At 37.8% G+C, this 13,336-nt stretch overlaps 7 protein-coding genes across 7 annotated transcripts; 4 read left to right on the top strand and 3 right to left on the bottom strand.

The window, feature by feature from the left end:
- Positions 1-502: 502 nt before the first annotated feature.
- On the top strand, positions 503-1,553 carry BDF20DRAFT_802680 (ChaC-like protein-domain-containing protein; the record flags this gene model as incomplete). Its single annotated transcript, XM_053076421.1, has 4 exons — positions 503-567; positions 675-717; positions 1,044-1,136; positions 1,344-1,553. Coding segments are annotated over 4 exons (411 nt in total), but the record flags the coding sequence as incomplete, so codon positions are not given.
- Positions 1,554-1,764: 211 nt separating this feature from the next.
- BDF20DRAFT_878342 (cytochrome oxidase complex assembly protein 1-domain-containing protein) lies at positions 1,765-2,672 on the bottom strand. The gene is made up of 2 exons (XM_053081496.1): positions 2,196-2,672; positions 1,765-2,121 (listed from the first exon to the last, which is right to left on the bottom strand). Exons 1-2 carry the CDS (start codon positions 2,596-2,598, stop codon positions 1,961-1,963), a joined length of 564 nt encoding a protein of 187 aa, XP_052934870.1. The 5' UTR covers positions 2,599-2,672; the 3' UTR covers positions 1,765-1,960.
- Positions 2,673-3,304: 632 nt separating this feature from the next.
- BDF20DRAFT_878340 (uncharacterized protein) lies at positions 3,305-3,678 on the top strand (the record flags this gene model as incomplete). Its single annotated transcript, XM_053081495.1, has 2 exons — positions 3,305-3,395; positions 3,452-3,678. Coding segments are annotated over 2 exons (201 nt in total), but the record flags the coding sequence as incomplete, so codon positions are not given.
- Positions 3,679-3,873: 195 nt separating this feature from the next.
- Positions 3,874-4,802, top strand: BDF20DRAFT_800781 (uncharacterized protein; the record flags this gene model as incomplete). The annotated part of the gene is made up of 4 exons (XM_053076374.1): positions 3,874-3,995; positions 4,287-4,353; positions 4,419-4,513; positions 4,583-4,802. Coding segments are annotated over 4 exons (504 nt in total), but the record flags the coding sequence as incomplete, so codon positions are not given.
- A 335-nt stretch (positions 4,803-5,137) lies between these two features.
- Positions 5,138-6,761, bottom strand: BDF20DRAFT_878335 (pre-mRNA-splicing factor ISY1). Its single transcript, XM_053081494.1, has 7 exons — positions 6,664-6,761; positions 6,398-6,590; positions 6,192-6,304; positions 6,046-6,107; positions 5,924-5,979; positions 5,529-5,827; positions 5,138-5,438 (listed from the first exon to the last, which is right to left on the bottom strand). The coding sequence occupies exons 1-7, from the start codon at positions 6,664-6,666 to the stop codon at positions 5,364-5,366; spliced, it is 801 nt and encodes a 266-aa protein (XP_052934867.1). The 5' UTR covers positions 6,667-6,761; the 3' UTR covers positions 5,138-5,363.
- A 309-nt stretch (positions 6,762-7,070) lies between these two features.
- On the top strand, positions 7,071-8,556 carry BDF20DRAFT_1001907 (chalcone-flavanone isomerase-domain-containing protein). The gene is made up of 5 exons (XM_053074621.1): positions 7,071-7,309; positions 7,387-7,525; positions 7,611-7,783; positions 7,882-7,966; positions 8,092-8,556. The coding sequence occupies exons 1-5, from the start codon at positions 7,205-7,207 to the stop codon at positions 8,442-8,444; spliced, it is 855 nt and encodes a 284-aa protein (XP_052934866.1). The 5' UTR covers positions 7,071-7,204; the 3' UTR covers positions 8,445-8,556.
- A 2,622-nt stretch (positions 8,557-11,178) lies between these two features.
- On the bottom strand, positions 11,179-11,889 carry BDF20DRAFT_878327 (uncharacterized protein; the record flags this gene model as incomplete). Its single annotated transcript, XM_053081493.1, is given in 2 exon segments — positions 11,179-11,765; positions 11,780-11,889. A coding segment is annotated over 1 exon segment (293 nt), but the record flags the coding sequence as incomplete, so codon positions are not given.
- Positions 11,890-13,336: the final 1,447 nt, after the last annotated feature.

The following is a 13,336-nucleotide window of genomic DNA, read 5'->3' as shown; positions in this document are numbered from 1 at the left end:
ACCGATAAGGTACTCCAGTTCTATTCCCAGAGATTGGCACCTTGTAAGCGGACCTTTTAATGATGGTTTCAGGTACATCAAGAAGACGTCTAATGATTTTTCCAAGCAGAAAACTGTATGAAGGCAGTTATGAAGAAGGCATAAACCGCATAGTGGGTCCCAATTAACTTACATGTAGGATTACTTTGCCGAAAGGAAGTCTATGCCGAGCCCCGGTGCGCAGGTAGTAGAGTAAATAAATAGTTAGTATACAGTTGCTAGCCCTTTCAATCAGTATTATTCTTTCTGCGCAAGGAACTCCGCTAACACTTTGAAAGCCGAAAAGGGAAGTAAAACACTTCTCTCAACAAATCTAACCCCTTTTTTTTAATCTCTCAAATCATTCAGTCTTCGGCAAACTACTATGACTTTGTACGGAAACAGCGAAACCTTGAAAAATACAGTAGAGCATTCAAAAGATAGTATTGAAGCCGTCAATTACATAGCCCCGAATTTACAGCCTGATGGTATTTGGGTTTTCGGGTACGGTTCTTTGATCTGGAAACCACCCATCCATTACGAAAAAAAGTAAAGTAAAGTCAATTTCATTTTTCGTCATGACAAGTAAACGCTACTCATCATAAGTACTATATTGAATGAATAATGACAGAATCTCTCTCTATCTTTTAATGTAGGCAAGTAGGCTACATTAAAAATTATGTTCGACGGTTTTGGCAGGTATATACAGATTAATGGCAGCTTAAAATAAGAGGATCATGTACAGCTTTGTGCATAAGACTATAAGAAGCTTTCATATCTTTAATTTAATGTGAACAGTTTTAATCTTTTATGAAATTAATTTGACAATTTATATGCATAACATGCACATTAATAGCATAGTGAAGATCATAGAGGAACTCCTGAGAAACCAGGCAGAGTGGTCACATTGATACCCTATGACGAATGGGAAAAGACGGACGATACGGTAGAGATTCAAGCCATGTAACAATGCCGATGTCAAACGTATATGCTTACTTCAAAAGCGGACGACTACCATTTTGTAGGAAGACGCGGATGGAATAACGTGGGGTGTTGCTTTCAAAATCCCCTCAGATGACGTAGAAACCACAAGAGCTTACTTAGATCATAGAGAAAAGGTAAAACAAGCTTGCAGATTTTCATCAGTCCAATATCATTTTAAAGCCAGCTTTCTTTTTTGTAAATCGGTTTAGAATGGATATACAGTTCATGCAGTAGATGTCTATAGTTCTGATAATGATAAAATACCAGCAGTTAAAAATGTAGGACATCTGAGAATTCTAAAAGAACTAAACTCCAATTTTAACAATGTAAACGTATACTAGGCGCTGGTTTATATTGGCACGACGGATAATGAAGCTTATGTGGGACCTGCACCACTATCTAAGATAGCGAAGCAGATACATGACACTTACGGCCCTTCCGGTTGGAATGCAGAATATCTGCTGAATTTAGCTGATGCCCTCCGTGAAATCAGCCCTGGAGCGCGTGATGATCATATATTCAAATTAGAAGCATTGGTGAAGGAAATGATTATGATGTCTCAATAGAATGAGTTGTACACAGTATTCAATCGTGTCGTAGCAGCTAATAGCTAATATTACTATCGCCGCATAGATTCAAGTATTAGACATATCGGTATCAGAATGTCTCATAATTTTGTTCTACATTATACATAAAACTCAGTAATTTACAGATTTGCTAGGCAAAGCACCAATAAAGACAGAAGCCTTGAATAAAAAATACGATATAAAGCAGTTCTGATGCGGTTTTTTTTAGAGTTTATAACAAATGCTCCTTTTGCACATTTGTATTGCAAAGAGAGTCGATATAGTCAAACACATGATAATAAACAAGGTACTTTTACATCCATGCGAAAAAAAGAAAACTTTCCTAACGCACAAACATGATGAAATGATAGCGTTCTTTGAACCAATTTTAACTAATCTGTTGTCGTAAGCAAAGATGGCTCGCCTGTTTCGGTTAGAGGTTGGTGCCCAATGTCTATTGATTTATTATCTGAATGGCGAGCGACCGTGAATTCTACCGTTGTCCATTTATGACCTGTACGTCTCGAAATGAAATGAACTCTAGCAGTTTCGCCTATAATGACAGAATGATTTAGTAAGGCCTAGATTTCGTCAAATACTGCCATAGCTTCTTCCTTTTTTACTTACCCGAGGAACCTTTTACATCAAACCCAATATCAATTTTACCCTTCAAGTGATTCACAGAACCGCTAATCCAGGGCCACGATCGTGCATAATCGACGTGATCGCCCAATAACTCAATGACTCGAGGATCATAACGTACCATGAACAGCGTGCCATGCACAACACTACTAGATAAACGCTGGTGATTCATAGCAGCACCTAGACCTACTGCCCAAACAACTGCACCAACACCCGCACCTGTCCATATCCAACGCTTTCTCAAAGGGGAACTGACTTGAGGTAACTCTCGCTCAACCACAACTGTTTTGGATTTAATGGAAGAGGCTATTTGACGACGAGCGTTGTGTAATGCTGGTTGTGCTAATGGTCTTGAAACAGTCAAAAGTCGTGACGAAAAGAATGACATTTGGGAGATATGATATTGACTAGCTGATGAAAGCGAATAACTAATAGAAGTTATCAACTCCCCAGGAAAATATTCTGTCAAGCATGAAATACAGTATTTCTACTTCCGTACGATACACTTTCGAATTTTTTTATTGGACAATCTGAGTTTTATTTGGAGACGTTTCTAGGGTAATACAGGATACGAATTGAAATACCTGTTAAGACCTTTACACTTTAATTGGAGACATTACTCAGAAGGTTATTAGATATCTTTCAGTCGATAGCGGCACCACGTCTAAAGTACTACGAGATGTATTGAAACTTTCAGCGCGACACAGGTTTTATTAGTAATAGACACAGGGTTGTGGTTTACGAGACGTTATTTTGGGATCAAATAAATTGATCTACGCGCTCTTCCGCCATATACGTAGATAACGGTTGTTGTTGTCAATCGTATAAAAAAAAATAGATATTCTCAATTTCGAAGCATATAGATGTCTTTTCTTTGACTTCTCATCATCATCTTCTTCTTCTATACTTTCTTTCCTCATCCTGTAAGCTATTACTTACCATGTACAAAGCCAAAATCTGGCAAAAAATCAAATTGGTGGCAGAAGCCCATGAGAATATAGTCAAAGATGAGTCCTTCCGTAAGTAACACATCATCGCGCTGCCACAAATAGGTTATAGTGGTAATCCTCAGATCATGTTTCGTATGACTAGTGAACGTCGAGTGCAAGGATTGCAAAACACGCGGACATTTCAACAAGGCACACCATGAATGCAAGTTTTACAAAGCAGTTTCTGCGCGTGATGGTAAGTATCATGCTCTCACTACAAGACAAGTTTATGTTTGCTTAACGCAAATTTAGTTGGAAGTAGCGGCAAGAAACGTAAGCATTCAGCTACAGTCGAGGAAGGAAAGAAGCAAGCAAAGAGAAAGAAGAAGCAAACAACTGGAGATATCAAGTGCATCAGTTGAGACTTAAAGGGTCATTCTACTTCTCGTTCCCTCGAATGGAAAAGTTGCCAAGGGTTATACAGCCCAACTCGAACAATTTTGTAAAGTCTTTAGCTTCAAAAAGTTAGGCTTCAGAAGGTAAAGTAGATAACACTCTGCTAAAAGTTCCTGTTCTCATGATTATTCTTTCACTTTTATCGTAGTATTGTTGAGCTTAAGACAAACACAAGTGTGCTCTTTCGCAATCTGATTCGATTTGATGGCTTCACTGTAGACTTTTTTTTTTAATCGTAAGAAGAAACCAAAAGAAGACGCCATCATTGATCATCATGATTGACGTTAGAAGACTTCTCATATGAAGGGATCACGGCAAACTACAGACCCGCATTTGGTGATCCTGGTCGAAAGACCGTATTTACAGCAGCGATCGGGTTGGAAACAGAAAGACATGAGATGTTTGATCTGCTAAATTGCTGTATCCAACAGCATATTACTCTTGGTTTATTACATAATACTATAAGATACGACGCTGATCGACAAAAGAATATTATCACATGACGGGTAGCACTAGAGTCAGTGCAGAATTAGAAAGGAAAAAAAGCTAATTGTACGATAAAAGATATAGAAAGCAATATACCGAGTTGCAAAACAGGCTCGCCTGAACAGTATGAAATATATACTACTTATATACTGCAACATTTAGAGACTCTGTTCTCATTCTAAGGGTCCGGTATGGAGGAAACAAGATTCCGTCTGTATCAAGGCAGCAAGCGTGCTGCAGATATGATGGTGAACATGCTTGTCGATGGAGGTGTCAAATATGACGAAGACTTAACGAAAAAAAAAGGGAGGAATAAATGAAATGGCCAAAGAAGAAGGGCAAACCTAACTTAGTAAAACAAGAAAAAAAAAAGAAACCGAAAGAGAAAGAGAAGCAGGAAAAAGAAGAGAAAGAGGAAGATAACCACGTTCGGTAAGTCTTGTAGCGATTAACTGTCAACTAAATTTGTGTATACTCATTCTATTATCTATCTTCTGGAAGACGATGGACCCCTGAGAGATTCAGGTTGCGTGATAGCAAAAAAGTTCCTCTAATTGTATTTGGTGACGGCATGTTCAACAAATCCGCCGTTCATTTAAAGGGCCTTAAAACTGGTGTCGTTGGTGTTCTTTGGCGTGCATTGAAGCGAAGAGAGGCTGCCGGCAATTTACTAGTGATAACCATTGATGAATACTTTACCTCTCGAACATGCAACAATTGCCGCTCCAACACCGTTGAAGCACTGAAGACTGTCCAGGCCAAGGTATCCTTGCCTGCAAAACCTGTTCGATACTTTGAAACCGGGACGTCAACGCTGCTAAAAGCAGGTTGGCAATTAGCTTGTCAACATGGAAGTCAACGGGAAGACCTACTGAGTTTTGTAGAAAATCAAGAAAGTCACCCGCATCAACCGCTTAACAGCATCCTCTCATTGCCAGAACGAAACTGGCTCGATTTTCACAGGCAGACCTGTCTAGGAAATTGTAGTGGTGGCTCGTAAATTTGCTGCGGAATTCTAAACGATCTTACTTCGTCTGTCCCGTCTCCACGCGAGTAAAAACAAGTGATTCCAACTCCTCATTGAAAGCCAGAAAGTGATCGAGTATACAAGAACAGTATTCACAAAATGCTCTTTATGGAATCATGGTTCATAGACCACATCCAAAAAAAAAAAAACAAAACAAAAACAAACTCACAACCTTCGCAAACAGATTAAACAATATAAATGCGCGTTATTAATAGCTTCTTTACAATCTTAAACGTTATATTTATTGAATAACTTTCAAAGCTGTCCCGTAAGTTGCTTTGTCTCCTCCTCACTTTGTTTTAAATCTTCAGAAACATACTTATCCAACAGCTACAAAATAATATCAATATGAAAAGGTAAACACGTCAATAAATCGCTATAACAGTTCGTAACTATATGCTTGTATTATTTGACGCGTACCTGCTGTTTCCGCCGCTGCACTAAATATGCTTCTATTTCTTTCTGCGATGGCACTGTACCAGCATGCTCGCTTGATGCACCATTCATTTTATTCTCATAATCTATATCCATTTCTTCGGACTCCTTCTGTGCTACTCGTGTCTCATCATCAGGTTGCTGGAATAGCTTTTCGATCAACTCTTGTTCGCGTGCCTTTTCGTACTCTAATAATATACCATCCTCTTCATCACGGTACCCATAATAATCTGCATCTATATCACGATTAATTTCACTTCGGGTGCGAGTGGTTTGTTCGGGTGCTAATTTATTATATGAAAATCACTCATCAGTATCACTGCGTCTATTAAATCATTCATTTTTACGCGCTGTTAAACAGTTTCCACTTTCTCGTTTACCTGTTTTTTCGAATAATTCTCTCACGCCTGGTAAATCTCTTGCTCGCCCAAAATATCTATTACAATCAAAAATGTAAGTCTTCCAATCTTAAGTAGAACTTCCAAAACATTCGACGTTTTACTTGTATCCTCTGGTTCCAGGAACTTCTCTTCCTTCATAATTGATCATTTTTGGTGCTGAACGCTACGTACACATTTACAGAAAAGCAGCGATCATCAGCGATCAACCATGTCTTAAGAAAGAATCAATGTCATTTAACAACGTTACTGTATAGTCAGGTCCACCTAACTCTCTAATTCTTCTTTCCCAGTGATATTTTTGATTCATTAACTTGTTGATGTCATCGTTGAGATCGCGCACTTGATAATCAGATAGACTCACTAAGTAAATCGAAAAGAGTAATCGGTTTCAATTTCTGTTCATGTTTAATGATCGCTGATAAGCTGTTAACATTCCATATTTTCCAAAATTACCGTCTTGTATTTTAGAGATCTTTCGTGAGATTTCACCTAACAAATCTCTACGCCAGCGTTCCGCTTCTTGTACTGTATTGACTGATCCAGCATAATTAGGTCTACGCATTTTAGGTTTACCGAGGCCTAGTTCGGCTGCTTGAGCCTCACGAAACCGATACAGCATAGACTGTGCTTTTTCTTCGTTACGAGCCTAACACAGAGAAGGCATTTTTAATAATGGATAAAACTCAAGATGACAGGCAGATATCATTCGATATCCTTACCATGCTGGACTATATAATCTACGCCGTAATTAAACAATTAAGGGAAGAAGAAGGTAAATATTGGAAAAATGTTTTTATCAGTTGTGAGTTGTGTTTGTAAGGAAATGTTCAAATAAAATTCTAGCGCGGCTTCATCAACAGGAAAATTCATGCCTACTAAGAACCCTGTGACTGGGAGTATATTAACGTTGGACAGAACGGCGCAAGACATATTAAATTTCGATCATTGTCGTCTCCAACGACAGTTATTGGAGACCAGACGGTAGACTTAAGCCTCCTGTTTTTTTGTCAGTGTCAAGGTTTTGATTGAAGAAGGTTGTTTTATTACATAAAGCAAGAACCTTGGTCAAAATCGTATGATAGAACAGCATATAAAAATAAGAATGAGAACCAAAAACCCAAGAGCATGCTGCTCAAAGATTAAATGTCAGCATAATTCCGCCTAGAAACAAACATAAAAAAGAAAAAGTTGGGAGAAAGAATATAGAAATATACGGCTGTTCACTCCCTTGTTTCTTTTATCCTCTACTATAATTAAAACATGTTTCGTCCCAACAGAAACATCCTTAACCGTTTATCACGATTAAATATTGCTCAAAAAGTGGCAGTGACCCGTACTGTGACCACGACTACTATTGCTCAAAAGGTTAGGTGCAAAATATAAATTCATCTGGAAGATACTCAGGGCGTTGCAGAATATTGAACGACATTTTATATTAACAGACAGCATGGACAAGCAGTAAAGCCAATAGAATAGTTGCATATGCCACTTTGGGAGCAGCAGGTTTAGCAACTGCTAGCTACTTCAACCTCACAAATCCTGTTTATAACGAAGCACCTCCCTCTCCTGAAGTTGTTGAAGGTAAATCATTATCTGGAGAAAAGCATGAATATACAATATAGATTTTGTTGATGTCTTTTGCAATCTTCTAAATCTTTGAGAATAGACCCAGCAACCAAACTTCTTTTCCCGGTTTATTTGGAAACAGACAGTGTGAAAAAACAATTGATAGGACTAGGTGTACGTACGGTTTCATTTATGAATATGAATGTGTATGTAGTAGGCATGTACATGGTGCCCGGAGATATTTCTCAATTGGCGAAATTGAGTAAATGGAAGGTAAATAACGCTGCGTGGATTTGTCAAAGGCCAGAGAATGCTAAGAACGGTGATGAAAGGTCAGATTCTACCTTTATTAAAACTGATTTTGACTGTAGAATTTTGATAAAAGTAAAATATTGGAAAGTGATGAATGTGCCGAAGAATTCCTAGAGCAGCCCTTCGACTTAACGATCCGATTAGGTAAAGCATTTCGTTCTGTGCTTCAGTATACCTTCCCACACATACACACACACACACACACACGCCCAAGTCATCCCTTGTTTTTTGTTTTGAATAGGACTGCTAACAACGCTTTCATTTACTAGTGCCATCACGTTCTACCAACACGCAGCATTTACGTGACGGTTTCGTGCGCATACTTACACAGCGTATGCGAGACCAAGATTTGACGGAAGATGAGGAAAAAGTTATTTTGAAGGCTATTCAAGAATTCAAATCCAATTTTGTTAGTATGCGAGTGAAAAAGGATTCAGAATTCATTTTTACAAAGACAAGGGAAGGTGGATTAAAGATGATTTACGAAGGTCGACATTTAGGAACAGTAGAAGACTCATGGCTAGCAAAAAACTTCTTCATGTGTTATTTGAATAGTCAATCTCCATCAAGCCAGGCTGCTTTGAATGATTTTGCTAGCGGCTTTGAGAAACTTTTGAAATAAAGATGAGATAGTGGAAATTGGAGAACGTGTTCTATACATTTGCCTTCGAATTGTGATTGTGATATTATTTCGTTTTTATTCCAAAGTTAGCAATTTTTGTAATAATCAGCAGCGTACAATAGAGTTCGTTTGAATCAATGTAAAGAAACATCAAAATCTGACCTAGAAATCTTCAAAAGGGTTATGACACAGTCGTTTGTGTAGATCAGTCTTCTTCTACAACTGTAAGCATAACAATGCCATATGACCCAAAGGTTTTTTTGTCTGATAGCCAGCGTGTTTAAATGCAATCTGCCATTAGAAATTTATCATCAAAGTTGCTTTACTTAGTAAAAATCGCCTCCGTTACATGAAGTGTATGCGTCTGCGCATTGGGAATTTGAAAGAGCTATACAAGAATTTCAAGAAATATCATTAAAAACCTTTTTGAACCTAGGTTCCAATCTTTAAAATTTCTTTTTTTTAGAAACTGTAAGTAGCTGTTGAAGCAGCTTCAATCTAGCATCAAGCGTTTACATATTATAATTATAATGTATCGGTTGTCCTTCGGGCCATATATGGAGACTCAAATTATGAATATATAAAGTGTTGTGTTCAAAGTCGTAGTTCCACATCATTTTAAAGGACGGTAACGATATAAACTTTTGCTAAATGCTACGATTTTGTAATTATAGCTGAAATTGAGCTAAAAGTAAGCTACAGAGGAAGGATTTTCGGTTCGTTAGGCGTTTTGTACGAATAGCCATGGAAGATATTCTCCATGCCAAATAGCCTTTATAGAAGCAATAGCAGGAAAGTATTTACGTTTAATTGTTATGTCCACAATAACAAAACTTGTATCTATCAAAAATTGCCTTTGGCATAAAAAAGACCAAGGTAGTCTATGCTGGCGCTAATTTTGTACTTTAAAAGTAGAAAAAGGTCTAAAAACTTAACTTGTTCAGAGATGTGCATTGGTGCATGTCGATGCTTATAGTCCATAAAACTTGCTTCTTCCATATATCTGTATAACATTCTTGAGACATTGATGTTGGTACTTCATATGGTTATATATACGTTTAAAGAGAGGTTTTTATTGACAAAATATTTTCTTTAAAACCCAGTGGGCACAATGTTATATAAAATTGCCCGGGGCAGATCCGACTGTTTATAAAGTATCTAAAAAGCCCTTCAAGATCAAGGGTAAAAACGAGTTTATCACAAGGTTGAGTGATTATGGGGAGACATCCATTGGAGCAGTAAAGATCCTAGAGCAGCATCCAAGGGTGGGGGTTCTTTGACGTGGAATAGATAGTCAAGCTCATATAGTATGTAGCAGAGGATCGGCCATAGGTGTTCCCATTGACGTTTTATCATAAGTTGTCTTGGCGGGTGGTTAGGTAGCTGATTTAGAAGATACGAAAGGGGATCTTCTATTTGCTGTGGTTGCTGCAAACGCGAGTGCATATGCAGGCATTGGATTGAGTGTGTCTTTGTTAACAATGCTGAAGGGTGCCGGATGCAGTAGGTGGTGTTACCACTAGGTAACCAACCAAGTCGCCAACGAAGACATCGACTTCTTTCTTCTCTTGTCATAGGAAGCCATAGTATGGGATCTAAACTTACTGTTCGGCGGCAGACGGAGATGAGCTTAGAGTTTGTTGGGGCGCTTTGCATTGCTTGTAAGGATTCTGTACGAAAGTCTCTCAGGGACTGTTTAAGAATTTTCTGATCCATTGTCTGGGCGTATTCCTTTGTTCTTTGCCAGAGAGGTGTACGAGATAGCTGAATCCAGATAGAAGAGCTATTTGGTTGGTTATATATACACTATTTTCAGAAATTATTCGGACACTTCTGACTAAAAATTTCGGACACCAATTGAAAAAATAAACGGACAATAGCTGAGCATAAAATGGGCCACTGACAGAAAATAATTTGGGCCATGGAAAATTTATTGTATGGGACAGAAATGGAAGTGGGCCAAATGTCCCAAATGTCTAGAGGGGTTTGCGCTCCAACACATCAGGAAACTTTTGGACGGAATACCTGCAGAATCCCTTTATATCACTCAGAAGAATACTGTTACAGGCATCGCGAATACGTAGTGTCAATGTTTCTTCGTCTAAAAGTGCTTCTCGCTTGAGTTTGCTTTTACAAACTGACCAAAACTGTTCTATGGGGTTCAATTCAGGAGAATAAGCTGGGAGATAAACGCATCCATAGCCACGACCTTGTATATAGTTTCGTATGTCGTCATGTGTATGTATAGGTGCATTATCCATTACAAGATAATGACCTTTGAACTCTTCATGCTTGTCCATAATATCTAACGTACTGGCAATGAAATTGAAATAGTGTCCCGTACAGGTACCGCCTTTGCCTTTGTCTGCAGCAACTGCTGCTGTGCCTTCACTACCTGCTACTTTTCTTTTTTTCGATGCTGCCATCACCTTTGCAGCCCTTACTTTGATATTTACAATTCCATAGGGCGAAATAGCGCCAAAAATTGTCGTCATTTTTGATTTGGTTTTGGGAGTCTTAACAACTGCACGGGTTCCCTTCTGAGACCAAGCAAAGGATCGCTTTAGATTGATATGGAAGCCTGCTTCATCTATGAATACGCAATTGCTTTCATAGTCCAAATCGGTATTTTCTATCCATCGCTTAACCCACTGATATCTTTCTTCAATTTTATCATGGCTATTCCTCTCAATAGAGTGAAAATGGGCTTTTTTGAAGCTGATGCGACACTTTTGCGTTGCAAAATTGTAAAGGGCCGTTTTAGAGATAGAGAGATCCTTGAATTGATTAGTCAAGCTCTCCATCATTTGATCTAAACGAAGATCACTGTTATCATCAATGAGCTCGACAAGATATTGACGATGACTCTCAGTCAAGGGTGATGGTCTGCCAACTGGCCGGCCACTACCAGCCTTTCTCATATCGACATACTCATCTGCCGCCTCAAGACCCTTTTTATGCCAGCCATATGATGTGCTTTTAGGAATTTTGAGCGCGCTCGCTGCACCGCGAATTGACATCCCTTTTTCAGTAACTAAATAGAAAAATGTTTCCATATCTTCTTTTTTATATTTTCTATAGGTTGTTTTCGGCATCTCTTCAGTTTTAATCAGCTTTTTATCAGACTTATTGTTGGATTCTTTCTTGATCTCCTTCTTTTCAGATCTCTCAGGAGGTTTGAAGTCATTATACATATCAAAGTCAGTAACAGCACCCAAAGGATAGTTATTTGTGTCAACATCCATATCAACAACGCAAACTGCAACACCATTTTCATCAAACTTTCCCCCTAAACCATCTTCGAATATAACGTTGACCATTTCAATTAACTTTATAAACTTTTTAAGAGCGCTGCAAATGTACGAAATTTAAGCAAAAAAAGTGTCCCGTTTTCTTTTTCTTTTTCGACCGGATTTTTATTCTGTCAGTGGCCCATTTTATGCTCAGCTATTGTCCGTTTATTTTTTCAATTGGTGTCCGAAATTTTTAGTCAGAAGTGTCCGAATAATTTCTGAAAATAGTGTAAAGTGAACGGATTAGGCATATTTATCAAATCAAAAGACCTATTTTCTAAGTATGGCAGTCTAGCGAAGCTTAACCATTTCGATTTATCATTAATCAAAAATATCATCGACATATTTGCAGTCCTAACTTACTACATACCATACAGCTACGCTTTGAGCGAGCCAAAGATGAATAATAATGAGCTATGGTATATTTGAATGCCGTGGGAGAATTTTTTTCAATTCCTGAACACTGATGGAATTCGGACTGGTAGATACTGAAGGGACCGCCAAGTACATTTACGGCAATATTGGAAACATGGCGTAAATTATAAGATCTCATTCATGTTTCCATTAGGGAATTGCTCTGCAGTTAAGCTCAGTCAAAACTACTTAATTTTTTCAGAAGAAATGTGCTTTTATCTCACAAAGAGGTAGATGTACGTTCATTAAACCAAATCTGAATTGGTTATGAGTACAGTTATTTTATTCATACCGTGTCTTGAAGAATTTCAACGATAAAAACTAAGGGCATATGAGTACCAGAAGGACTACTGTGGAGGTTCGATGAAACGCGTTAACGATCAACATTGGATGTTATCTTTAATGTAAGAGAATGATAGCTACGGTTCTTGTGTGTACGGGGCCAGCCGTTAAATAGTGAAAATATAAATAGAAGGCAGAAGAGTATGAGCTTGTAAGACAAGCTTTATGATCAGAATTACACAGATAATGCCTCCTCTTTGAAAAGTGCTTTTTGCTACATTTCAGAGAAACGACTTCATTGTTTTCTTACTGTATGGCTTCATTAAATCATGCGTTATAATTATCTATTCTTTGAAAATAAACTGTACCTATCTATTGGTACAAATATTCATTGTTCGAATGAATGCAATGTATAATGGTTCTTGATAATATTATAGGTTAAAAATACGAACAGGAGAGAACATGAAACTCTTACTTTTTGTCGTTCCCAACCTTATTATTACATTGATTTCTCAGGTAATCTATAAAGCAGTGGATTTTCGGGACGTATATTTATTGTTAAAGATGACAGTAGTGTAACAAAAGCCGTACAAGTGTAGTGCTATCATCGAGTTTTCTTCTTGGTACTAGCACGTTTATATGTAAGTGTACAAAAACAAAAAAAAAACAAAACAAAAAAAAACTAGACTACGCCAGCTTTATAAGTTATGATGGCGCTTGTGGTTTATTTGGGCATAACAGAAATTGAGATTCATAATAAGGGCGATAATATGCGTAGATGAATGTAAATAATATCGGTTATTGTTTTATCACCATCCAAATACTTCTAATCAATAGCTACCGTTTTACTTGAAGTATTGTTCCTTGTTTACTGCTATATTTTTAGTACTAAGCCCTTTATCG

Source organism: Mycotypha africana (assembly GCF_025528875.1).
Source record: "Mycotypha africana strain NRRL 2978 chromosome Unknown BDF20scaffold_7, whole genome shotgun sequence".
Classification (NCBI taxonomy): Eukaryota; Fungi; Mucoromycota; class Mucoromycetes; order Mucorales; family Mycotyphaceae; genus Mycotypha; species Mycotypha africana.
This window is presented reverse-complemented; position numbering and strand designations above follow the sequence as displayed.